Here is a 27,944-nt window from a genome sequence, read left to right on the forward strand (position 1 = left end):
TCATCCGGTGCCGAGGAGGTCGGTGCCACGGTGTCGTCTGCACCCGGCTGTACCGAAAGCTCGACTTCCTGACCCGGGGCCCGAGTCGGTGACAGAGGGTCGGTGTCCACTGCCTCATCGCGGTGCCGAGGCGGCGACGTCGGCTGGGCCTGGGACGCTCCCACCACGGAACAGGGTCCCGGCGGTGCCAGTGCCTGGGCCACGGTGCCCACTGGCACCACTGTCCCTGCCAGGGAACGGCCTGGCCCTGGGACATGCGGTAGCCCGGAAGGGCCAGCTGGTCTTGCGGCACTTAGCGGCTCGATGAGGGGCGGCTGCGTGCCGAAGCCGAAGTCCGGGACAAGCAGATGGTGTCGTACGAACGGCTGGAGCGGTCCCATACATGACGTCTCCGGCCCCTGGAGGAGGACAGGTAGGAGTCGGGAGTGCTGTCCCTGTAGTGCCTCCGGCGCCCAAGACTACGACGCCTCGGTGCCTGGGACTCCCGTGACGAGCTCCAGGCATAGTGCCTTCAACGGCAGGTGCCAGAGCAGGAACGGTGGTGCCAACAACGACAAGACCCAAAGCTGGAGCACAAGTTCCGACTACCTTCACTAGTGGCAAGAAGGAACTGAGGGTGGGGGGAGCACGCAGCCCCCTCTATAACACGATATGTCGGCGCCACTCCAGGGGTCGCAGCGGTGCTCCCCCACTACGGATGCTGCTAAGGGAAAAACTTCCGGCATCGGTGCATGTGGCGAGCACGCACACCTACTGTGGAATACACAGGAGCAATCACTCGAAGAAGAACTAAGATTATGTCTACACTGCAAAAAAAAGAACAAAAAAACAGGTGCATTCTTAACTTGGGTTAGTTAACTCAGGCTAAAATATCAGTGCAGACACAGCAATTTGGCTTTCAACTGAGGTTAGCAGTCTGAGTTCAATCCCAGATCATCCTATATACTTTAAACTGCACTGCTAACCCAAGTTAAAAGTCGAGTTTGGAAAATTGCCCATCTGGTGCCAAGATTGAGGCTCATCATACTACCAATACTTTATACACCATCAGACATAACCTAAGGAAGCTTAAGACAGAAATAGAATCACGGATATCATAACAGTAACAAGTGCCCACAATTAAGGTAGTCAGAGCAGTTTTACAATAAAAAAATTCTAAAGGGGGACACATTGCAAGTCCCTTTATTTTCAGATGGCTGAGAGTACCTGGAGTCTCGGATGTCTCTCAGGAGTGAATGATCTAATCCTGGCGGTGAGGAATATAAAATGGATTTTAATCTAACTGCTGCAGACTGAGTATCCTGAGGGTGAAAACTGATACTAAATAATCACCAGAGAATAATATCATCTGTAAAATATCTGGACTTCATGTGGTAATAATATTTTCTTCTCCTACTGCATCTTCCATCAAAGGTTCTCAAAGCATTATAAGTCTCACATAACCCTTGTGATGTAATACACAGATAGGTACACCTCTACCCCGATATAATGCTATCCTGGGGAGCCAAAAAATCTTACCGTGTTATAGGTGAAACCGCGTTATATCGAACTTGCTTTGATCCGCCGGAGTGCGCAGCGCCACCCCCCCAGAGCACTGCTTTACCACGTTATATCCGAATTCATGTTATATCGGGTCATGTTATATCGGGGTAGAGGTGTATTATATCCAATTTACAGACGAAAAAGACACAGAAATGTGAGGTGACTTAGCAAAGTCACACAGCAGGTCGGTGACAGAACCAGGAATAGAACCCAGGAGTCCTGATCCCAGCCCCCGGCTCTAATGGCTAGGCTATGACTACCAGCAAAATGAATTAAAACATCCACATTTCCCATATGAATATTGAACGAAAAAAGGTATAACTTACACTGTTGACAAAGCCAATAAGCTGGACTATTTTCTCCGTTACGACATCCTTGTCTGAACCCATATAGTCATACTGAAAAATAACACAACTTTTTAGATTACAACACCACATCACTGCTGTGCAATGTTTCTTTGAACATAACATTTCCCTTAGGAACTGATGCAGTGTCCAAATGAGTTCTTTCTATTTGTGCCATTTCCAGATTGTGGTACCTGCCTTAATCTCAGGGAGATTAGAGAGGCTATTAAAATAAAAAACTCAATAATAATAATGGGGGATTTTGACTATCCCCATATTGACTGGGTACATATCACCTCAGGAAGGGATGCTGAGATAAAGTTTCTTGATGCCTTAAATGACTGCTTCTTGGAGCAGCTGGTCCAGGAACCCACCAGAGGAGAGGCAATTCTTGATTTAATCCTAAATGGAGCACAGGATCAGGTCCAAAAGGTGAATATAACTGGACCGCTTGGTAATAGTGACCATAATATAATTACATTTAACATCCCTGTGGTGGGGAAAACTCCACAGCGGCCCAATACTGTAGCATTTAATTTCAGAAAGGGGAACTACACAAAAATAAGGAGGTTAGTTAAACAGAAATTAAAAGGTTCAGCACCAAAAGTAAAATCCCTGCAAGCCACGTGGAGACTTTTTAAAGACACCATAATAGAGGCTCAACTTAAATTTATACCCCACTTTAAAAAACATAGTAAGAGAACCAAAAAACCACTGTGGTTAAACAACAAAGTAAAAGAAGCGGTGAGAGGCAAAAAGGCATCCTTTAAAAACTGGAAGATAAATCCTAATGAAGAAAATAGAAAAGAGCATAAACTCAGGCAAATGAAGTGTAAAAATATAATTTGAAAGACCAAAAAATAATTTGAAGAACAGCTAGCCAAAGACTCCAAAAGTAATAGCAAAAAAAATGTTTAATACATCAGAAGCAGGAAGCTTGCTCAGTAATCAGTGGGGCCACTGGACGATCGAGATGCTAAAGGAGCACTCAAAGAAGATAAGGTCATTGCGGAGAAACTAAATGAATTCTTGGCATCGATCTTCACTGTTGAGGATATGATGGAGATTCCCAAACCTGAGCCATTCTTTTTGGGTGACAGATCTGAGGAACTGTCCCAAATTGAGGTGTCATTAGAGGAGGTTTTGGAACGAATTGATAAACTAAACAGTAATAAGTCTCCAGGACCTGATGGTGTTCACCCAAGAGTTCTGAAGAAACTCAAATGTGAAATTGTAGGACTACTAACTGTCATCTGTAACCTATCATTTAAATCAGCTTCTGTACCAAACGACTGGAGAATAGCTAATGTGACGCCAATTTTTAAAAAGGGCTCCAGAGGTGACCCTGGCAACTACAGGCCAGTAAGCCTCACTTCAGTACCGGGCAAATTGGTTGAAACTATCGTAAAGAAGATAATTGTCAGACACGTAGATTAACATAATTTGTTGGGAAATAGTCAACATGGTTTTTGTAAAGGGAAATCATGCCTCACCAATCTACTAGAATTCTTTGAGGGGGTCAACAAGCATGCAGACAAAGGAGATCCAGTGGATATAGTGTATTGAGATTTTCAGAAAGCCTTCACCAAAGGCTCTTAAGCAAAATAAGTAGTCATGGGATAAGAGGGAAGGTTCTCTCATGGATTGCAAACTGGTTAAAAGATAGGAAAAAAAGGATAGGAATAAATGGTCAGTTTTCAGAATGGAGAAAGGTAAATAGTGGTGTTCCCCAGGGGTCTGTACTGGGACCAGTCCTATTTAACATATTCATAAATGATCTGGAAAAAGGGGTAAACAGTAAGGCGGCAAAATTTGCAGATGATACAAAACTACTCAAGATAATTAAGCCCCAGGCAGACTGCAAAGAGCTACAAAAGGATCTCACAAAACTGGGTGACTGGGCAACAAAATGGTAGATGACATTTAATGTTGCTAAATGCAAAGTAATGCACATTGGAAAACATAATCCTAACTATACGTATACAATGATGGGGTCTAAATTAGCTGTTACCACTCAAGAAAGAGATCTTGGAGTCATTGTGGATAGTTCTCTGAAATCATCCACTCAATGTGCAGCGGCAGTTAAAAAAGCGAACAGAATGTTGGGAATCCTCAAGAAAGGGATAGATAATAAGACAGAAAATATCATACTGCCTCTATATAAATCCATGGTACGCCCACACCTTGAATACTGCGTGCAGATGTGGTCACCCAATCTCAAAAAAGATACACTGGAATTGGAAAAGGTTCATAAAAGGGCAACAAAACTTATTAGGGGTATAGAATGGCTTCCATATGAGGAGAGATTAATAAAACTGGGACATTTCAGCTTGGAAAAGAGGCGACTAAGGAGGGGATATGATAGAGGTCTATAAAATCATGAGCAGTATAGAGAAAGTAAATAAGGAAGTGTTATTTACTCCTTCTCGTAATACAAGAACAAGGGGCCACCAAATGAAATTAATAGATAGCAGGTTTAAAACAAACACAAGAAAGTATATTTTCACGCAATGCAAATTTTTTCACGCAATGCACTGTCAACCTCTGGAACTCCTTGCCAGAGGGTGTTGTGAAGGCCAATACTATAACGGGGTTCAAAAGGGAGCTAGATAGATGGGCCAGGATGGGCAGGAATGGCGTCAGATGAGAGGATACTGGGCTTGATGGACCTTTGGTCTGACCCAGTATGGCCATTCTTATGTTCTTATGTAAAATATTCTCACCCACTTCTCAGAGAAACTTTATCTGTTTTTCTTCATGTCATATCCTTCCATCTCCTCCTAGATCATTTGGTAGAATGGACAAAGCAGCCATCATAAGAACATGAGAATGGCCATAATGTATCAGAGCAATGGTCCAGCTAGCCCAGTATCCTATATTTCAGAAGTGGCCGGTGCCAGATGCTTCAGAGCGAATGAACAGAACAGGGCAATTTATCGAGTGATCCATCCCCTGTCATCCAGTCCCAGCTTCTGGCAATCAGAGGTTTATGGACATCCAGAGCATGGGGTTGTGTCACTGACCATCTGGGCTAATTGATGGACCTATCCTCCAGGAACTTACCTAATTCTTTTTTAACCAAGTTATACTTTTGGCCTTCACAATATCCCTTCACAATGAGTTCCACAGATTGACTGTGCATTGTGTGAAGTACTTCCTTATGTTTGTTTTAAATAGACTGCCTAATAATTTCATTGGGTGACCCTGGGTTCTTGTGTTATGTGAGGAGTAAATAACACTTCTTTATTCACTTTCTCCAGATCATTCATGATTTTATAGATCTCTATTATATCTCCCCTCAGTTGTCTCTTTTTCAAGCTGAAGAGTTCCAGTCTTTTTAATCTCTCGCATATGGAAACTGTTCCATTCCCCTAATCATTTTTGTTGCCCTTCTCTGTACTTTTTCCAATTCTAATATATCTTTTTTGAGACAGGGCGAGCAAAACTGCACACAGTATTCCAGGTGTGGGCGTACCATGGATTTATATAGTGGCGTTAGGATATTTTCTGTCTTATTGTCCCTCTTCTAATGGTTCCTAACAATCTGTTAGCTTTTTTGACTGCTGCTGCACATTGAGCAGACGTTATCAGAAAACTATCCACAAGGACTCCAAGTTCTCTTTCTTGAGTGGTAACAACTAATTTAGATGCTATCATATTGTATGTGTAGTTGGGATTATGTTTTCCAATGTGCATTCCTTTGTATTTATCAACATTGAATTTCTTCTGCCATTTTGTTGCCCATCCTCCCAGTTTTGTGAGATCCATTTGTAACTCTTCACAGTCAGCTTTCGACTTAACTATCTTGAGTAATTTAATATAGTCTGCAAACTTTGCCACCTCACTATTTACCCCTTTTTCCAGATCATTTATAAATATGCTGAACAGCACTGTTCCCAGCACAGATCCTTGGGCAAGCGTGCTATTTACTCTCTCTACTGTGAAAACTGACCATTTATTCTTACCTATGTTTTCTATCTTTTAACCAGTTAACTGATCCATGAGAGGACCCTCTTATCCCATGACTGCCTACTTTGCTTAAAAGCCTTTGGTGAGAGACTTTGTCAAAGGCTTTCTGAAAGTTCAAGTACACTATAATGACTGGATCACCCATGTCCACATGCTTTTTGACTCCCTCAAAGAATTCTGATAGATTGATGAAGCATGATTTTCCTCTACAAAAGCAGTGTTGTCTCTTCCCCAACATATTGTGTTCATCTATGTGTCTGATAATTCTGTTCTTAACAATAGTTTCAGCCAGTTTACCTCATACTGAAGTTAGGCAATTACAGGCCAGTAAGCCTATCTGTGAGTCATCTGGTACAGAAGCAGATTTAAACAATAGGTTACATACCACATTTAGTAGTTCTGCAATTTCATATATGAGTTCTTTCAGAACTCTTGGGTGAATACCATCTGGCCCTGGTGACTTATTACTGTTTAATTTATCAATTTGTTCCCAAACGTCCTCTATTTATCCCCTAAAAGGAATGGCTCAGATGTGGGAATCTCTCTCACATCCTCTGCAGTGAAGACGGATGTAAAGAATCCATTTAGCTTCTCTGCAACTGCCTTGTCTTCCTTGAGTACTCCTTTAGCACCTCAATCATCCAATGGCCCCACTGATTATTGAGCAGGCTTCCTGCTTCTGATGTACTTGAAAAAAAATGCTGTTAGTTTTTGTGTCTTTTGCTAATTGCTCTTCAAATTCTTTTTTGGCCTGCCGAATTATATTTTTACACTTGACTTGCCAGAGTTTATGTTCTTTTCTAAAGATGTCTTTTTGTCTGTAACTGCCTGTCTTTGTGGATAGACTGAGCCCAGCTCCCCTGGACTACAGCAGGTGAGCCCAATCCAGCTAGTTAAAGAGGGCTGGGCTACACCTCGGCTTATAAAGAGCTGCTATGCTAATAGGCACCTGGAAGGAGGAAGGACTGAAACAGGCTGAGCCCTGGGGAGAAAGAGCCACACTGGAGTGGGAGGGATCAGGACTCAGAGAAGCAGCCATGCAGCTGCTGCTCCCAAGAGGACCAGAGCTGACTGAGGTTGGGAGACTACCAGGAGCTGGGGTGCCAGAGACCTCTGGGAAGGGTGGCCCTGAAACCTGGGGCCAAGGATGGAGTTAAGACTATTTTCTGTTTGCTTGATAATCTCAGTTTAAAGAAATAAATCTCCTTGAAAAGACTGGGTATGGCAGCACATGCTTTAGAGGTGGGGAGAAACAATGGCCCTGGTGACCTGGCATCTCTTACTCTGGTGTTTAGCCATGGTGGCATTTTTTGGTTCTCTTACAGATTTTTTTTTTTTATTTGGGGTATACACAGTTTGAGCCTCTGTTATGGTGTTTCATCCTCACAGGGAGGAAAACACCAAAGAACCCCACTACAGTAGTATTTAACTTCTAAAAGGGGAACTACCCAATAGTTCTCTAAAGCATGGAGGATGCCATTAAATGTTTGTTGCTGGGGTTAAAAGTACTGTGGCATTGTGGTAGGGCAGATGACATACACACCGGGCCACAAGCCAAGCAAGTGTTAAGGAACTCCTGTGGTCACAATCAGCCCCAATCCGTTGCACCTGAGAGGCTCGTCAGGCCTGGAGACAAGCCCTTGAAAGAGAGGAACTCCATGCGATTGCAGTGGCACTCAGAAGCAAGCAGGCCCTGGCTCCGGCACCCAGACTGGAGGCCCTGTGTCACTAACTGACACATAGTTTGTGAATGCTGCCTGCCTAAACCTGCTGAGAAAGGAGACAGGTTGGGCTGATTTTCTTTGTTGAAATTCCCCCGAGGATTAAGCCCTGATCTGTGTTCCCTCTAAGCTGCACGGTTGGACAGCCGCCCAGGAGTGATTCAAGTGCCGTGCACTTAATTAGCAGAGCCGCGCACATCCAGCAGCATGTGTTCAGGTGCCCCTCCCCCCTGTTGCTTTGCATCCAAGTTGCTCCTTCAGCTGCTCCAGTGACCCTCCTGCTGGCTGTGCAGAGGGCGGGGAGGAGAGGGTGTTGATGTCACGGTGTCCCCGCCCCCAGACCCCCATCTCCACAGAGAGGGGAGAGGGGACAGGGCTCAGGACTCGAGCAGGAGAGAGTTGCTGTGATCGGAGGTCTGAACTAGCTTTCCGGGTGAGTGAATGGGCCTTAAAGGGACAGCGCAGGGTCTCTAAGACTTCCCCAGCAGCCACTCACACGATTTCTGTCTCTGTTTCTCTCCTGCCCATGTACCCCTCTCCGCAGAGTTTTTGACTGGTCTATGCATTTCATAATTTTTATTTCCCTCTTACACTTAAATTGAGTTCTAAAATGCCTAACCTGTCCTGGCTGGAGTAATTATCCCTGTGGTAACTTTTAAAAAATATATATTATATCTAGGTTTTTTGTTGATGCACCTTGGTGCACATAACAAAATTTATTCCACACATGGATAGAAAAACTTAGAGGAAACATTGGCCCTGACCTTTATTTGCACTGAGGACTGGGAACTGAAACTGCCTGAAAGACTGCTTCCCTGCACAAGGAAGGGGGGCAGATAAATGTTTTCCTTTGTTTGGATTGTTTTATATCCCCTGAAAGGGGACAGACTCACTAAAGGCACAGCCAGAAGGCTGTACCCAGACCCCAGAACCAGACCACAGGGCTGGGGCTGCCCAGAGAACAATATAGCAGTTAAGTGAGGTGCCTGCTCTCTCTGCAAGGGGGCAACCTTGGGACATTAACCTTAGACAGTCATAAATATGCATCAGTTTTTGAATCTGCCATAGGATTAATCAAAATGGTTAAGACATCAGTGGGGGTAAGGGAGAAGCCACATCTACATTTTGTAAAGTGTGCATGCTCCTACTATATGCAGTAGAGAAAGAGAGGAAGTTTCTAGAGCTGGAATCAGCTTTTGCAATAAAAATTAAGACAATACTATAGGAAAATATAAATGATTAATTAGTTTAGACTTACCAGAGCCTTGTCCAAAATCACATGCATTTCCAGATATCTGGAGTATCTGAGGAAATTCTGTTTTGCCTTAAGGAAAAAAGTATATTAAGGAATTACTTCTACATTATACCTCTTGTGCTCATTACTAGCAGTGTAAATGAGACACAGAGAGCAGAAGTCACGAAACAAGAATAGCGAATGCCCAAGCTTAATTAGTACAATTCAGAAACAATTAAATCAATCTGTGGAAATAGTCCTGGACTTCTTAGAAGTCACAAATTAAGGAATGTATACGATTCTAAAATCATCAACAGAGTTGGACTTCACTTAATTACTAGAATTTTTAAAAAGGAGAATAATAATGGGAAAATTTAAATTAATAAGTGATCTCACAGCTGAGAATCATTTTGATAATGACATTCACTCTCCACTATTAGTAAAACCTCTGAACCAAAGTTACGGAAGCAACATGTACATGAAAATCTGACATTTTGGAGCCAAATTTGTTCAAAGATTACTTGAACTGGTCTCCTCTGCCCAAGGGAAAATTATGTGAGGTCAAGACCTTAAACACTAAACTTCTGTGCGGAATCCACACATCCCATCTGGCCTAGATCCACAACTCTCTCTCTGGTGGGATAGTTAGGTGTCCTGCCATGCACACTGCACTGTCAAGTCACTGGCACCAGCATCATTTAATTTCTCACCTTAGTTCCCAATTTGACCTAGTAATTTAGATCAGCACATAAAAAGTCTGAAGAGACAAAGCTACGTGGTTCTCTGAGGGCATGGCTGAAAACCCTTCTAACCAGTCGTGTAGGGGCATTATTGTTGAGAAGTGAAAGTGGTAGGTAGAGATCCAAAAATATCAAAGGAGACTGTCTATATATGTACTTATGTACTTAGACTCGCTATTTAAATCTAGAACTACCAATTTTCAGGTGCCCAAAGCTATGTCAGGTCCTGAATGTTAGATTGAGGATCCAGGGAGGATATTTAGGAGTCTAATCCTCAGTCCAATATGTGAGGTCTCAGCTGTGCTGTCTCACTTGTCGTTATTGGGCTTGTGTGCAGAAAGCCCTCCTCATCGAGATGGGAATATCCCCTTTAGTAATATTACATCTATGAGCAAGGTGGACATCATGATCTCCCAAACCAGTTCAGGGTACTGGATCACATCCCCACAAGCATCCAAGAATCATTGCTTCCCAGCTACATTCTTTCCTAATAAAGTAACGGCTTCTACTTGCCATGTAGCAGCCCTATGCTTCAATCCACGGTCCAGGAAGATAATGTGTGTTATCACGATACCCAACCAGAAGAGGTAAAAGATTGTTCTTACCACAACTGAGTTGTCCAGTGTCTGAGTATCAGACATACTGAATAAACCAAAATTACCACAGTGCAGTGGCTCTGCCCTATCTTTCAGACAAAACACAAACGGACAAATTCTGCCCTCAGTAACATCCACGCAACCCCACAAACTTTATTGAGGATGTACAAGTGTAACTGAGAAAAGAATTTGGGTAAAAATACTTAGTGTAGTAATTTTAAAGTAGATCAGATACTAACACAGGGGTGGGCAACGTCTATGCACGCGGCTCACCAGGGTAAGCACCCTGGCGGGCCGGGCCAGTTTATTTACCTGCTGACGCGGCAGGTTCGGCCGATCGCGGCCACCACTGGCCGCGGTTCGCCGTCCTGGGCGAATGGGGGCAGCGGAAAGCCGCGACCAGCACATCCCTTGCCCGTGCCGCTTCCCGCTGCCCCCATTGGCCAGGACGGTGAACCGCGGCCAGTGGGGGCCGCGATCGGCCGAACCTGCCGCGTCAGCAGGTAAATAAACTGACCCGGCCCGCCAGGGTGCTTACCCTGGCAAGCCGCGTGCCGAACGTTGCCGACCCCTGTATTAACATATTAAACATTTTCTCAGCAAAGCAAACCAACCAGCACCTACTTTTATTCCTGTATCCAGCTTTCGTGTCATCCCTTCACTCCATATAACAGAATCATTTTCTACAAAAAGCAGACTCTCTATGTTTTCATTCCATATTTGATAAACTAGATGCTGAAATCCAGGTGTAGAGTCCAAAGGTTCAATTCCATAGCTGACATTCTTTAACTGCAGTATCCCTCTGAAAAAGCCAAAATTATGTGAAGCTATAACATAGTTTGAATGAAACCACAGTCAGTCTGAAAGGCAACAGATACTGTAAATGCAAAAAAACCTTCTGAATTATTTAATTTCTGTATTTAAATAAAAGTGATGTCATTACCTAAGTCCAGAACAGGTGCTGAGTGTCACAACTGAATTTGGAAAACCTGCAATATAGCCTTTGTAGAAACAATTACGCTAGAAAAAATAATTTAAGAAAAATTAATGGCTTACTTATCAGTAAGGGGAGTTCACCACCCAAGAGCTGGAAATCATTTTAGTATTGAAATGCTGAGGCAGTGCACATCCATAATTATTTAGGTTATGTTGTCACTCTAACTTTAAAGGATATGCTCCCAATGAAAAGTATATGGGGACAAAGGGCCCACCATCTGTAAACGTGAGTAGAGATGAGTGAACTGGAAAATTCCAAATGATCAACTTTTCTGTCTTTGTACCCCTCTTAGGGCCAAATTAAACTTTTGTGGACCCCACCCCGCACTTGGCCCATGCTCTGCTCCAAGGCCCCAGCCCTGCTCTGCATCTTCCCTCAAGGCCCCGCCCACCACTCACACACAGAGGGGAGGGAGCAGAAAAGAGGGGGGGCAGAGAGGGGCAAGCAGTGGGTAGAGGAGGGGTGGAGAAGAACAAGCAGTGGGAGGGGCCTCAGGGGGAAGAGGCTGAGTGGGAGCAGAGCCTAGGGGCAGAGCACAGGCTGAGTCAGGGGCAGGGCCGCAGTCCAGGCACCAGGACCCCTTCTGAGTGTGGGCCTGACGCCACGGTGTCACTGTAAACCCAGTACTGTTCCCTCTACTGAACTTCACTCTTCGGGAACCATTATCTATTTATCTTAGGTACTTGTATGGCCTCCATCACCACAGTATCTGAGCATCTCAATGTATTTATCTTCATGACACTCATGTAGGGTGACCAGATGTCCTGATTTTATAGGGACAGTCCCGATATTTGGGGCTTTGTTTTATATAGGCGCCTATTATCCCCCACTCCCATCCCGATTTTTCACACTTGCTATCTGGTCACCTTACACTCATGAGGTAAGGAAGTTCTATTATCCTCATTTTACAGATGGAGAATTGAGGCACAGAGAGACTAAGTAACCTGCCAAAAGCCACACATGAAGCCTGTGCTGAGGAGAGACTTGAAACCGGGTCTGCCAAGTCCTAGACTAGCACCCTAATCATTGGACCATCCTTCCTCTCCAATATTCTAATACTATGAGCAAGTACTTTGAGAAGGTACTGTTAGCCTGTCGATAATATTAAAGAGAAAAGCTTAGGGTGCATTGCTCTTCTGAAACTAGCATCTGCCATTGCCATTAACTGCAGATTAAATCCGACTTTGGGGATCTGGGGAGAACAGTTTATGGATAATAAGCTAATATTATCTATAGTGAAATGCTCAGGATTGTAAGAAACCCATATTTCTTTTACATCTATGTTTTTCTTTTGATTTTACATATAATTGAGATCTTCACAATTATGTTATTGATTTTATGAGTTTCAAAAATGTTCAGCATTGGCACTCCACTCCACTCCAACTAACTTAAATGGGAACAAAATTAGGTCAACACTAACAGCTTTAGAAAATCCCACTCTAAAACTCTGTTGTAGTGCCTTTACCACAGATGCTTTCTTGATAAGGCTGTTAATTTAATACAGTTCTAAATTTGAAAATAATAATTTTTACTCTTAGTAATTCTAATGGATATTTGTACCTTTCATTGAAGAAGCCCATACCAGGATTAGCAATAAATAAGAAAAGTCTAAGGTACTTTCCAACAGGAGAGTCATTTTAATACTTAAAAATATAAGTAAAATCCCCAGAAAGTATTTCTAACAGCGAGTCTATTTTGAAAAAGCTAAACCTGCAAGACACTGTAAATAAATCTTACCTTAATATGTGGGAAATTAGAATGAACAGACCCCTCTTGGCTGTAAGTATACACCCTGAAATTATTGGGTAAAAAAACTCTATTTAAAAAAAAGAAAAGAAAAAAGTTTGAATTCCAAAATAAGTATTATACATTCCCGAAAAATTAAAGAGCACTCACACTTATTTCAGCATGCTACAAGGATTTTTTTCCACCCTTTAGTTCAATTTCTTGAGTCACAATTTAATATTTTATGTTTTCTTTCCGATTGGAAAATTGTTGAGTTAGATGGGGTGACAGTAATGATCAGCCTTCAAGGTACACAGCTACAAACCCTTCTGAGGATTCCAAGTTCTTTTGCTGTTTGCCAGTCAGCTTCTCAATCTTCTCCTTAAGTCTTGAAACTCAAGGATCTGTGAGGGTATTTCCTACTCATCAATTGTCAGTGCATAATAATAAGAATAACAGGCTAAAGCAACAAGATAGAGAAGTATAAGTTTGGACTCTTACAGACAAAAAATAATAACCAAAGACCAGAAAACAAAGGGAAGTTAAAAACAAGTCATCCAATACCTGACAGGATTTATTAGAAACATTTATAATAGCAGATCACACAGTACCCAGCCAAAGGGTGAGGAAGAAAGTCAGTCACTTACTGTTGCTTCAGGTGAAGGGTATATGACCTCTCTTCTATTGTAATAACATAGGACACCTGGTTCTAACGCATCCAGAATGACAGAGAAAAAGAGATTTACTAACACAGTATTTTAAATAGCTCAATAATTCTGCATCTACTAAACATGAACATAAATTTAAAGTGCTCAATGAAGAAGTACACTGCAAGTGTTTCTCAAGAGAAATGGACCAATTGAGATTAAAATACACCAGACCAGGGTTGACCCCTCTTGACATCTACCAAAACATATTGTGTTGTGCCCTTCCAAAGCTCTGTGCTGTGCAGAGTGACTCAATCTTTTCTTTCTTAAACTGTATCATATGTTCCTTTTAAAAGCTCCTTGTCTATAAGCAACCACAGCTAAGGAGAAGGAGGAAATGTTAAAAGGAAAAACAATATAACAATTCAAAATATGTAGTTACAATTAATAAACTAGGTGAAATCCTGCTCCAATTACCACAGGGGACAAAATCACATATCAGTATACACTATATAATTTACAAGAATATTTTATGTGGCAATAAAATTTCTATACAAAGTGATATAGTATAGGAAGTTATTTTCATGGGAACCAAATAATTATACTGATAGTGCAAGTGAGCACAAACCCACCAGGGTTCCTAATATCATGATGTACAGCTATCATAAAAGTGACTGTAAAACCATTTAAAAATAATTGAATACAATCATCAATAAAAATGATTAGACTTTAAAAAACAAGTAACATTATGTGCAAATTATTTACATAAGAATTGCCATAATGGTTCAGACCAGTACTAGTCTAGTCTATTATCCTATCTCCAGCAATAGCTTGTACCAGATATATCAAAGGCAGGTACAAGAAGTATAGTGGACCATTATGGAATAACCTGCTCATAAATTAAATTTATTCCTAATTCCCTTTCATTAGTGTTTGGATTATACCCTGAATAAGGAGGGTTTATATCCCTTATAAAAATTATGTTATCCAATAAAACTTTTATTTCCTTTTAGCAATCACACATATGTTGCCTTTCATTTCCATTGAATATTTCATTGTGCTTGCTCTTATTTTATACATATCATCATCATCATGTCCCCTCTTGTTCATCTTCCTTCTCAACTGAACTCTCCTAATCTCTCCTCATACAGAAATTTTTCCATGTGTTGAACTGTTTTGTTGCCCAACTCGAGAACTCTTCTATTTCTGTAACACTTTTCAGAGACAAGATGTCTAGAACTGAATGCAATATTCCAGGTGAAAGTGCGTTATCAATTTGTGTAATTGGATAATATTTTCAGTATTATTTCTATCCCATTATTTATATACACTTTATTTGTTTTTTTTTGACCGGAGCTGAACTCTGAGCAAATGATTTCAATGAGATATTCACAATGAACCACGGGGATCTTTCTCCTGAGACATTACATTAATTTAAAACACTGCAATACATGCAAATAATTTAAATTAGTCCTTCATTGAGCATTACTTTGCATTTGACAAGACTAAGACTGCCAGTAAATTTCATGCCAATACCTGTAAGATTTTGGAAGCTGAAACTTTTTAAAAAATGTTGTACAAGAGATTTGCAGCTCCCCTTTAAATCTAGAAGTTTAAATGCTCGAGCTCTTCGCCATATCCAGGTCAGTATATCAAGATGATTGACTGTACAATATTTCATGATGGTACACAAATTATAAAAGCCACAAGAATTTGTGCACAGAAGGATTTCTAGTTGTACCTTCAGCTAAGCAAAATTATTATATACGAGTCCATATTATTCTTAATTATAAGCACTAATACCTGATTTCCATTTTGATATGATGGCATTGACCATGGAACCATGATTTGCAGAAATGTTCGTTGAGAACCTAGGGAAGAAAATATCTTCACTAACTATATTTATTAATATTCCCCCTGTCATACATCACCCTTCACTATCTGCCTAAACTGTTCCTTCCTATCCATCCTCCCATCTCAATCACCAGCCATGGCTTCCTCTCCATTTCTGAATGCAATATAAAACTGCCATCTTGGTGTCTGGCATGCTTGACTGACTCTCTCTTCAATCTGCTCTGGGTCCACATCCACCTTATTCCCCATATAAACGCATACTACTCCTCTAATCTTGGCTTCCTCTCTTTCTGCTTCATTCGCCGAAACTGGGGGAAGGTTTTAAGCTTTTATTTTTGCTGCCTGTTTACCTGGCACTTTCTCCCTCTGAGCCAATCCAATCAAGTTTCTTCTTCAAATGTAAGCTTAAAACTTTTCCCTTCACCTAGCTAAATGCCTTGCTCCCTTCCTTGAATTTGTGTCAAATGTGAAATTGCTTTATCAATGCCCTGATTTCTAGCTCTCCCCTTTTCTGCAGGCTCTTGGCCCATCATGCCCTGTCTCGCTGTTCCCAGTTCTACAGTGTCACCTCCATTAAGGCCTGTTGTGCTACACTGCTTGGAGAGATGCAACACGAAAGATCTTTCCTGGAACACATAATGATGAACACTGGGTGAGAGAACAAAATCTGCCAGGGCCTGGGACTCACAGGATTCAACTCCCTGATTAATTTACCTCAGAGGTCTGGCTCTCCACCAAGCCTCTCCCTTCTTCTCTCACCTGGAGGGTCAGGGATAGGGGAGCTGTAGGAGGTACAGCAGAAAGCTTCTCAGTGCTGAGGGTGGCTCTTGAGGGAGCAGTGACATGGGAACAGAGCTGATGTCTCTGGGGGTGAAGTGGCATGGAGATGTCTGTCTCCAGGGAGCCAGTGACATCAGAAGAGCTCTCGCAGCACCCACCCATACAGAATGACACACCGGGGGGGGGGGGTGTCCTATCCCTGAAGCGGGGGCAGTTGCCAGAACACCATGCAGTGAAATGGGGATCTCTCTCCCCGGAAGGAGGGAGGCAGTGATATAAGGTAGGTCTCTTTTCCCTGGAATGGGGGAGAATTGGCATGGGGGACTCTCTCTCCTGGGTGGGGGGAAGAGTGACATGGGGGACAGTGAGGGAGGTCTCTCCCAGGGAGTCAGTGATGGGGGCAGTGACATGGGGGGGTCTCTCCTGGGGGGATGTGACTGGGGGGGTCTCTCCCAGGGGAGAAGTGACATGAGCCATGTTTCCCGGAGGGGTGAGGGGCACTGACAAGGGGGGGCCTCTCCCTGGCAGGGGCAGTAACATGAGGAGTGTCTCCCTGGCCCGGGGAGGACGGGGGGGCGGGGAGCAGTGACATGGGAGTCTCTCCTCGGGGTGGGGAAGAGTGACATGGGGGACAGTGAGGGAGGTCTCTCCCAGGGGATCAGTGATGGGGACAGTGACATTGGGGGGGTCTCTCCCGGGGGCCAGTGACATGACCCGTCTCCCCCCGGGGGGGGCCAGTGACATGCGGGGCTCTCCCGGAGGGGCGGGGGTAGTGGTGGGGGTCTCACCCAGCGCGGGGAGGAGATGGGCCAGGAGCAGCGCCAGGACGGGTCCCATGGTGCGGGGTAGGCGGCGCCAGTTGGAGCTGGGAACGGTCGGGCGGTGAAACGGCCTCCTGCGGCCTCGAGCCGGCTGGCAGCGCGTGACTGAGACCGAGCCCCGGCCCGGCCCCCCTCCCTCACACACAGGTGGGGCACTGTGGGGGTGGGGACTGTGGGGGGATTGGGAGCCGTGTGGAGGGGTGTTGGGAGGGGGGCTGTGGGGGTGCTGGGAGGGGGGTTTGGGAGGGGGGCTGTAGGGGTGCTGGGGGGGTTGGGAGCAGTGTGGAAGGGTGCTGGGAAGGGGCTGTGGGGGTGCTGGGAGGGGGGGTTGGGAGCCGTGTGGAAGGGTGTTGGGAGGGGGGCTGTGGGGTGTTGGGAGGGGGGGTTGTGAGCAGTGTGGAGGGGTGTTGGGAGATGGGGCAGTGTGAGGGGTGTTGAAGGCCATGTGGGAGGTGGGAACTGTGAGGTTGGTGGGAGGTGTGGGGGATGTTGGGAGCAGTGTGGAAGGGTGTTGGAAGGTAGGGCAGTGTGGGAGGTGGGGGCGGTGTAGAGGGGTGTTTGGAGGTGGGGGCAGTGTAGAGGGGTGTTGGAGGCAGTATGGGAGGTGGAGACTGGGGGGGTTTTGGGAGGTGTGGTGCAGCGTCGGGGGTGTCTGTGTTGGGATGCTAAGCGCTAACACATGCATCTCTCGCATTATGTTGGCAAATCTATCACACATCCATCCTCTGTGCAGTGCATGTGGGGAGGAGAACTCACCTAGAGCTACCTGAAGGCACTAACTACACTGCACTTTATGGACAAGCTATATTTTATTCACAAAAGCAAAACAGCTTATAAAATACATCACTGCAACTATAATCTAGTCTCATTTTTTCTTCCCAAGAACCAGGATCTCAGCCTTCTCTTCCTAGCTTCGGTTTATGCTTGGTCCATTTTAGTCTTCAGGTCTCTGCTATTACCTACATACTGTGGCAGAAAAGCGGGGAAGGGAACAGACGTATCATTGCATATAGCAACAACAAATAAATAGAACAACCAGGCCAGACTCTTCAAAAGGGGATTTATGTTTGTTTGTTATGCTTATGCATTTCCTTAATGTGTATAGTTCAGCATTGGGAGCACAAACAGCTTTAACAAAATGCACTTGATCTAATACACTGCATGCCACTGATTATTTGTAAAAATATTCAAACACAACATAACATTATGAGGTTTATATTTTTCACCAATACAAATATAATTATGGATATTCCAGAACAGACGTTTAGAAAAACCTACGGCATAATGAGTAGAATTTTGAAGAATAAACCGGTATGTATTGAAACTACACCACTTCTGACCAGCTTTCTCAGACAATCTGTGTTTTATCCTCTTTCCTGAATTGTGCCTAACACAATAGGCTCCAACCCTGATTGGGGCCTTGGAGTACTTTTGTAATACAAGTAATAAATAAAATGTAAATGGTAAAGTGTGAGAGAGAGTGTGTGCTACATATTTGAAACTTACCTTTGATTGTCTGACAGGCTCAAGTCTTCTGATCTAGATTTAGATTTTTAAAAAATGAGAGAGAAGATTATTTAAAACGAATTAAATGCTTCACATAGTCTCGAAACTACAGAGCATATTCAGTACTGTCTCTTTAAAATTCCAGCAATTCAGAAGAGAATTTCTTGCTATCTAAAGTGAATTCTACTGACGAATACAGAGTTCCTCTAAAATACATTATTTTCCTGCAGGACAGGAAGACTTTCAAAGTGCAATTTCTGTAAAAAAAAACCCAACTTATTATGAAAATGCCATATATTGATTTTGGCCCCTGTCCTGCATCAGGTTCCGTTAGTGCAAATCCCTGTGCCCATGACTTACATGTAGCCTTGGCAGAATTACATTTTTATTTTTTTACAACTCTGATGGATAATATCAATGTTTACTTTTACCTATTTAAATGTTCAGAGTTGTGCAATATTATGAGTTTTAAGAATTTTTTTTCAATCTGTATTCATTTACATTTTCACAGTTGTAGAAAGTTATGGTGGAGGTCAGGCAATAATTATTTAATTACAGTAGACATTGAGATTCAACAAGTTAAAACTTTCTGACCATTAAAACAAAATGTCAACATCACATGTCAAAATAGCCATATTAAATACCTTTAAATCACAGTCTAAGAAGTTCTCAGTCATTTTCCTTTCTTTGCCTATGGGCAAATTTTGATTACCATTGATGGAAATTTTTGTTGCTGTTGTTTGGTGTGTGTTCAGTGAAACTGACATTTACTGACACCAATGAAAATCTAATCCTTCCAAGCCTATTTACATGGGACTGGAGACAGAGACACAGGCATAAGGGCCCAAGGTAGTAGATTGAGTCACAGTTTGGCTCCATCTTTCTAAAACTAATTTGCAGATCTCTCTTTCTTCATACAATTTAAATGCCCTTAGTTGGTCCCCGACACTGCTATTCACATTTCCACTTAGACTGGTGGATTTTGGTTGCATTTCAAGTTTTTTAGTTTTCAACGGCATATGAAGCCACAGTTGTATGTATCTTAAATATTTAATTTTTCCTTTTTCCATTGTGATTTTCCCAAGTATTACTGAATTCAAGCCAATTTTCTTTAACTCCTTTTATACAGCTACAGGCCTGACTTTCTGAAATCAGTTTTTTCTGTTACTGTCCTTTCTACTGCAACAGCGTATTTAGCATGGTATGTCCATTATTGCCCAGCTCCATTTGTGTATGCTCACGAAATCGTCTCAGAAGTTTAAAAGCATACAGTTCCCAATGCACACCACTGACTGTCCATTCAACCATCTTATATTCATATGATCTTGCTCATGAACTCATCACCTCCACCACTGCCTAGAGAGATCCCAGTTCTGTAAATGAAGGCTTGGAATTAGTTAATTAGGTGAACAAAATTATTTACTCATCGGCTTGTGAGTCCTCCTCCTTTGAGCAGAATCTACTCAAATCATTCCATTTTACAATCATGATGATAAAACCAACAAGGACAGGCAGAAAGAGACAGAAACTTAGCAGCAGCCAATTCTTCAAAGTGTTTTGGGAAGCTCTTTCTAAGATCATATCTAGAAAGGAAAACACACAACAGATTTCACAAATCCAAGCTGCTCAACTCCCAGCATTCTGTGTCGTTTATAAGGGGAAAGAGAGAGAAAGTTATCTGAGATTATAAAAGCATACAGTCCTTTCTAGAATAAAATATTGTTTCCATTTGGTTAAAAAATGGAAATTGTGATAACTTTGTGTACAAGTTTACTCATTTCCTGAATCTCATTTATAGTCATGGCTTAATAATAAATGAGGGTTACTTACTGGAATGAAGTTCTCTGAATATATTGCCTCAACATACACAGTCTGTGGCATAAACATTTAGAGCAGTAAAATTATTGGGACCACATACAATCACCCTCAGGACCTAGCATTCAGAACTGAGGTTACTGAAAGGTGACAGACTCACTCGTCCCTTAGTTCCAGTCACACAATTATAAGGCTGATTGAAAACTCCAACAAAGTAGGGTGCATGAGTGTGGATGAGCAGAGGAACTCCAGTAACCTTCCTTTCTTGTTCATGAAATTGCATAGGCACATCCTTGCTCTTGGAAGATTAATATGCAGTTACTACCCAATTAAAAGGATATGGTGGAGGATCAACTGACTGGAAATTGTAATAGTGCTCTCCCTAAAGGGGCATCTGATGTAGCTCCCAACTCAAGAAAGTAGCTCATCTTTCAAAAGGCCTGAAATATGTTTCCCTTGCTTTTTTTTATCTTAGATATATCAGAAATATAAAGTCTTCTGTCCCTCGCCCTTGTTTTTGCTGGAAGGACCCAGAGTAGTGGATTTGGGAGCTCAGGAGGATGTTGAATAACTAACAAAAGAGCTTTTCTTGTGAATGTTTGTTAGGTGTTTGAAGTAAAGTTTTAAATAGTTTGAATAAAATCACTTATAATCAGTCAATCATATTTACTAGTTATTTGGTCATCACTAGAGACTTCTAGGAAAAACAAGGCTGGTAAGATCTGAATTTTTGGCATACATTGAAAGGAAAAAATCCAAATCAATCAAAGACCCACCATACACTAACATACAATTCCAGACCTTCTGTATACATCATAAAGCAGAATAAAGGACACAAGCCTTTTTTTTTTTTAACCTTTGCAGGTCAACTTTAACATTGAGCTTGTGAAATTTTGACTCCTCATTTGAGACTATATGGTTTAGAAAAAATAGTGACATTATAATAATATTGCGGTTTAGGCAGAATTCAATAATCATCTTCGGTAAAAGCTTTAGATTCACAGCAGCACCAATTTCTTCTTCTAGACTGAAAGCTCTCTAGTGTAGAGATTATCTTTATTCATGTACCTTGTACAGGGCTGAGCCCATTAACAATGCTTAACAAAAAAAAAAAAAAATAGAAAGAAAATCTGTAAAATGGGGGATTACTCAGTAAAGCTTGGATATCACAGACCCTCCTCACCAACACTGGAATTTTTTTACCAGCTTCTGATGCACAAACTGTTTCAGTTTTGGTCACAAGTTTTAATTCCACACAATTGTATTCCCTAAAGTATTTTTTTTACTTTCTTTAGACTTAACAGTTTTGAAATCAAAGTCATGGATATGTTTTAAAGTTAACTTTTCAAAACAAAGTGAATATTTGTATTTTGTAGTTTAAATATTTAGGGATCAATTTTAACAGTGAAGAAAGAGAGACACTGATTGTGCTAACTAAAGTGGACAGAGTGCAGGCAGGGATTATGAAAGCTTTTCCATGCAGTCTTATCCTCAAATGACAGATATCTTTCCAGATCTCAAAAGCATTTGTACTATATGGTTGAATTGGAGAAACTAGCAGTGTGTTGAGAAAGAGATGATTCCAAGCCTGATGTATTAGCCCAGTGTGCCATCTATCTGTCAACAGAGGCTGTATATCTGTTTATAAGATAATATAATACTTTAGCATTTTATTAACACAGACACTATTATTATTATTTATTTGTATTATGGTAGTACCTATTAATAAGTATAGGCCAGACTCCGCCCTCAACTGTGTCTGTGTAAATCAGAAGTAACTGAGACTAGAATCTGATGCTATGTCATTAAGCAAATGAAGTCTAGTAGTATTATTTATGTATTTGTATTTATTAAAAAACTAACAAAACATATCTGGATGCTCTGTGAACCTCAAAAATTCAATACATTAAAAAAAATCCCAGCAACTTCAGTAGTATATAATAATATTTAGTAACCACATAGCACAAAAAAAATACCAAATTCCTCATTTCCTGTATTACAAACATTCTTTTTTCGCAAAAATATAGAATTTCAGTTTACAGGTTCTCCTCTTAGCTACCCCATCACTGGTGGTGTGATTTTCTGGATATTATGATGGTATGTTTATCTAAGATGCCCATCACCAAAGTATCATGTCCCCACTCTTTTTCATTTAGAGAAGAGTCTCTGAATTCAGGTCAGTGAGATGAAGGGCATTTGTTTTCCCAGATTTGCTTGGATTACTAACCAGAGTCCAAAAATCGAAGCCCACTGTCAATACTTCCCCCTACTGGAGAGCCTTTCGTTGTGCAATCTGGAGGATTCCAGCCAGGATTACAATGACAATGTTTCTTATTGTTGCATACCTGAACGCACAAGGGAATATAGCAAAATTACTCATTTAGTGAGTTTTCCTCAGAGATGAGTACTGTTGGGTACCTTCTAAGACAGTGGTTTTCAACCTTTTGTCATTTGTGGACCCCTAAAAAATTTCAAATGGAGGCACAGAGCCCTCTGGAAATCTTAGACATAGTGTGTGGACTCCTGGGGGTCACGAATCACAGGTTGAAGACTAGTTCTCTGAGATTACACTTTTCTTGTCAACCTCCTTGTTCTAGCTAGACCAAGGACTAATCCTGCTCCCACTGATATCAATATGAATTTTGCATTGACTTTAGAGGGATAGGGTGAGGCCCACATTTTACTGAACAGTCTGACACTTCAGAAAATACACCAGACAATGAGTTGAAAATAAGACAGCATCTAACCTCCTCAAAAAGCTGTATAAATATAAAGCATAAACCCCTGTGAGGCAAGTATGCTATACTTTACTGTTCCTTGGACCAGAGAGGTGGACTGACTTGCCCAAGGTCAACACCAAGGTAATGGCAAAACTGAAATTAGAACTCAGGGACTTGCTAGTTTTCCCTCCTGTCCTCAATCCACTACACCAGCATGGTTCCTCCCACTGTCTACAGTCATGTTACATTTTTTATAAATCTACACTAATGTGGTCATGTGCAGTTCCCTCCTGTTCAAAGATACAGATCTTGACCCTTATTTGATTTTTTCTTTTACTAATCTGCCCAAGCAATTAATCATTTCATAATTATATTGTGCATAACAATCTCTTTCTCACATTCTAATTTTGTTACTGGTTCTAAGAAAGAAAAATGGTGTAAATTATTTTACTCAATTATTCCCATAAATAACTGTCAGTGGTATTGTGATTTTGGACCCCAAGTGTAAGCCCAAAAGGACTTTTACAGCCAATCCATAGACACTTCAAAATGGGGTTTCATAAAGAAGGAACTTCCTGAACAATATTAATAGAAGCAGTAACACCAAAATAGTAATATTATTGTTACTTACTCCATGACCATTGCATTTTACTTGTGGATTACAATCATATCCCAGGACTGCATAAAACTGGCATGTGCGGTTTATACAAACCTAAACAACAAACAAACCCATAGCATAAAATTCCAATTCAAATGAGTCCGACAATCTTAGCATTCAGTATACTGGCTGCATGCTCTGAAAAGAAGCCTAGAATGGGAAGGCCATATTACAGCTTTATGGAAATACCCTAATGCTTGCCAAAGGGTAACTGGCAATGCAGAATGAAGACAATTTCATTGTTGCTGCCTGTATTCTATAGGAGTGGCAGATTAAGAAGGGATGCTCAAGAAAAACTGCAATGAAAGAAAAGATACTGTTAATAACCACATCTACAAATAGTATGTATGTTTATACTTTTAAAAACAATGTAAAAGCACTTTGATTTGTCAATACATATGTTTTCTTAAGTTGAGTACTACTGTAACTGCTGGTGTTCTTCTCCTCCTCTGGTATAGTTTATATTCCATTGGCTGCTGAGTCCATTGCTAAGGGCCACTTTGTGCCTTACCCTTAGAGGGGTGCATGAGATGTGGGAGGAAGAAAAGCAAGGTGCTTTTTTCATTCTGTTGTGCAGCTCCAGTATGGGCCACACACAACTGCAATTGCCGGCAATGCCAAGTTGGAGAAGGGAGTCAAAGAGTCCAGGGACTGCCTCCTCCTTGCAACCCGGGGTACAATCCACCCCAAAAGGGAAGGAGAGCAGGGCCATGGCCTCATACCCCCTTCTGCACTGATCTGTGGAAAGAGACTAATGCATGGGGCACAGGGGTGGAAGAATATGCTGCACCCCATAATGAGGTACAGTAGCAGGGAGCTCCCATGTGCATTCGGGAGCTTCAGGAATTCCGACTCTGAGCCTCCCCCTGGGTGGCATGGATTAGCATCACTCTTTGTTCTGGGCTGTGTTCAATTTCTACCTTCTCTAGACCTTCAATATTTTCTACTCTTTTATCATGTCCCCTCTTATTAATTTCCTTCTAAAGTAAACAATCCTAATCTTTTCAATCTCTCTTCATATGACAGTTTTTCACGCCTCTAATCACTCTCGTCACCCTTCTCTGAATTCCTTCTAATTCTGTAATATCCTTTATGAGATAGGGTGACCAATACTTCCCACAATATTCTACATAAAGGTTTACCATCAGTGCATATAATGGCATTATGATATTTTCCATATTATTTTCCATCCCATTTTTTATGCATCCTAACATCTTGTTCCGTTTTTTGACCGCAGCTGCACATTAAGCAGAGGTCTTCAATAAATTATCCACAGTGATGCTCAGATGCCCTTCCTGAGTTGACACAGTTAATGTAGAACTATGCAGAGTGTATCAGAAGTACATATTTTCCACCGATATGTTTTACTTTGCATTTGCCAACATTGAATTTTATTTGCCATTGTGTTGCCCACTTACACAGCTTGGTTAAGTCTTTCTGAAGTTCCTCACAGTCTTCTCTGGTCCTGACTACCATAAATCACTTTGTGTCATATGCAAATTTGCTACTTCATTGCTCACCCATATCATTAGTAAATATATTAAACAAAACTGGATCTAATATAGAACTATGAGGCATCCCGCTGTTAATCTTTTGCTATGATTAAAACTGTTCTTTGCTTCCTGTCTTTTAGGCCAGGTTTACCCTACACATTTTTTTCAACATAGCTCTGTTCAGGAGAGTGATGGGGTTTGGTTTGTGACTGACATACCTGCACCATCCTACTGTAGATGCAGTATCTGTACTGGCAAAACTGTGCCAGTTTACTTTTGCCAGTAAAGTCTATTTCGCTCAGGAGGATTGGAATAAGCTATGCCTGAAAAAGCAGATTTTTGCTGTTATAAGCTGTTTCTACCCTAGGAGTGATTTTTGACAACACTTTGCCTCAATCCCCCTGACTACTTATTCTCTTTAGTAGCTTTTTGGGAAGGACTTTGTCAAAGGCCTTTTCAAAGTCTAAATAAATTATGTCAGCTAGTTCTCCTTTATCCACTACTTTACTGACACATTCAAAGAATTCTAATAGGTTGGTGAGACATGATTTTCCTTTGCAGAAACAGTGTTAATGTCTATCATCTCATGATCTTCCAGATATTTTACTATTCCATCTTTAATTATAATTTCAGCCAATTTACCAGGTACAGATGTAAAGTTTACAGGTCTCTAATTCCTGGATCACACCTAGACTCATTTAAAAGCAACATTTGCTACTCTCCGATCCTCTGATTTAGTTGGTGTTTTTTTGTTTTTTTTTTAAGAGAGATTGCATATTTTTATTAGCAGCTCAGTCACTTTGTACTTGAACGCCTTCTTAAATCAGGCCTTTTTCAGTGCCTGTGTTGGCCAGGATTCTCCACTTGTACCACTGCTTATTATTTTAGTAAATATTTGTTTTTAAATTATCTTCTCCCCTAAAACAGCACATTTCAACCTTCATTTTATTTTATATATTGGTGGAGGGAGGAATCCAAAATCAGACTTAGAACATGATCATGGTTGTACACTTAACTAGGGTAACACTATTTTGCAGCCCCCTAATGACAATTACTGAGACTGTAAGCAATTTGTGGAAGGGACTCTTTTTTATATATGTTTGTATAGCACCAGCTACAATGGGACTAGGACCTCTAGGCACTACTGTAAAACAAATAATAATGATGATTAAGTAGTAATAAAGTAATTCTCTAACACAGTTTAAAATACATTATAGTGAATTAAAACAAGGCACAGGGATTAGTCATGTGGCTAACACTGGAATGGGTTACCTAGGGAGGTGGTGGAATCTCCTTCCTTAGAGGTTTTTAAGGTCAGGCTTGACAGAGTCCTGGCTAGGATGATTTAGTTGGGGATTGGTCCTGCTTTGAGCAGGGGGTTGGACTAGATGACATCTATCATTCTAAAGGTCTACAATAATCATCCATAATCACTCTAGACTGAAATTTTTCCTCTGGAGTTAAATGAGTAAGTAAATAAAACATCAGTAACGAATAACCTTGAGCTATGTTGCCAAAGGGTAAATATTTCTAAAACTTAATCAAGTTTACAAAGTCCACATACATACTGACATTTTAGATGCTTATAAAATATTTCCTTACTTTACCAGGCCCACACTTTGTGCCTTCTTTAACCAGTAGAGGGTCATTCTCTGTGGGTGGCTTCATATAATCTAAAGATATACATACATGCTCGCGCACTTGAGCATAAATGATAGCAGCTTTTTCTTTAGTGAATGGAATGCGACTTGGATATGTACAAACTAACTTTCCACATGTGACATCCCTATAAAATTCAATAGCAGAGGAAAATAAAATGATACATGTGACAGCTGATTGAGCAATACATTAGAAAAATGAAACTGTAGAAAACAAATGGGGTATTGCACATAATAGAGCGATATAAAGGTCATGAGCAGGGCAAAGAAGGCAGAAGACTGATCTTTGAAATAAGGAGAGAACTGATGCAAATCCACCAGAGTACTCTTGCCTGCAAATGGGAATGAGGCCACAGTGGGGCACATATAAGAACATCAGAATGGCCATACTAGGTCAGACCAAAGGTCCATCTAACCCAGTAGCCTGTCTTCTGACAGTGGCCAATGCCAGGTGCCCCAGAGGGAACGAACAGAACAGGAAATCATCAAGTGATCCATCCCCTATCGCCCATTCCCAGCTTCTGGCAATCAGAGGCTAGGGACACCATCCCTGCCCCAATAGTTTTGTGCTTCATGGACATGCAAGGATTAAACTTAAGGTCATGGTTTTTTTCAGTTATGTTCATTCACGGTCCACACCTCAACCTTTATGTACCATGTGCTCTTCTGGTGGAAGAGGAAGCAGGTGTGCAAGGCATTAAGGTCTATTCTGTCCAGTGTGGAGCAATACGCCTAGTCAATAACCTTACTTGGATTCAAGCACAGCTTCTGCTAGTACTTGCATTCCATGCTACAGTATCAAGGTCTAGATGCTCAACAACTGCACGTTCTTTGAGAATGGCCAAGGCTAATGTATACAGAACACCTGAGACTAAATGGAAATTTTATAAAGAAATTAAAGTAGCCTGAACGGATAGTAAACATTTGCACCATACAGTAGAGGAAAGCAGAAAATAAATATGTTTTTTTCCTTAAAAACATACATCCAACTACAGGTTCGAAATCCTTTCTTCGGATCATTCCCACAGTGTCCAAACCTATCTGTTTGACTATTGATTTCTTCATAACATGCAAGAGGAGCATTTTTAGAACCTGTAAGTTTTGAGATAAGATTAAGTATAATT

General features: G+C 41.5%; 2 protein-coding genes across 2 annotated transcripts in view; both read right to left on the reverse strand.

The window, feature by feature from the left end:
• LOC128832286 (disintegrin and metalloproteinase domain-containing protein 32-like) overlaps positions 1–17,008 on the reverse strand; it is a 52,463-nt gene extending 35,455 nt beyond the window's left edge. Inside the window, exons 1-8 of the mRNA XM_054019541.1 lie at positions 16,938–17,008; positions 15,319–15,386; positions 13,516–13,577; positions 12,881–12,959; positions 11,090–11,166; positions 10,771–10,948; positions 8,835–8,900; positions 1,869–1,940 (exon numbers count right to left, since the gene is read on the reverse strand). Coding sequence (XP_053875516.1) covers positions 1,869–1,940; positions 8,835–8,900; positions 10,771–10,948; positions 11,090–11,166; positions 12,881–12,959; positions 13,516–13,577; positions 15,319–15,386; positions 16,938–16,986 — 651 coding nt within the window. The 5' untranslated portion in view covers positions 16,987–17,008. The remainder of the gene's footprint in view (positions 1–1,868; positions 1,941–8,834; positions 8,901–10,770; positions 10,949–11,089; positions 11,167–12,880; positions 12,960–13,515; positions 13,578–15,318; positions 15,387–16,937) is intronic.
• A 681-nt stretch (positions 17,009–17,689) lies between these two features.
• LOC128831278 (disintegrin and metalloproteinase domain-containing protein 32-like) overlaps positions 17,690–27,944 on the reverse strand; it is a 38,854-nt gene continuing 28,599 nt past the window's right edge. The window contains exons 15-21 of the mRNA XM_054017595.1: positions 27,804–27,912; positions 26,765–26,948; positions 23,643–23,723; positions 22,519–22,636; positions 19,900–20,059; positions 18,477–18,509; positions 17,690–17,936 (exon numbers count right to left, since the gene is read on the reverse strand). Of these exons, the coding sequence (XP_053873570.1) occupies positions 17,930–17,936; positions 18,477–18,509; positions 19,900–20,059; positions 22,519–22,636; positions 23,643–23,723; positions 26,765–26,948; positions 27,804–27,912 (692 nt within the window). The 3' untranslated portion in view covers positions 17,690–17,929. The remainder of the gene's footprint in view (positions 17,937–18,476; positions 18,510–19,899; positions 20,060–22,518; positions 22,637–23,642; positions 23,724–26,764; positions 26,949–27,803; positions 27,913–27,944) is intronic.

The sequence above is a fragment of the Malaclemys terrapin genome, chromosome 2 (assembly GCF_027887155.1).
Source record: "Malaclemys terrapin pileata isolate rMalTer1 chromosome 2, rMalTer1.hap1, whole genome shotgun sequence".
Lineage (NCBI taxonomy): Eukaryota > Metazoa > Chordata > Testudines > Emydidae > Malaclemys > Malaclemys terrapin.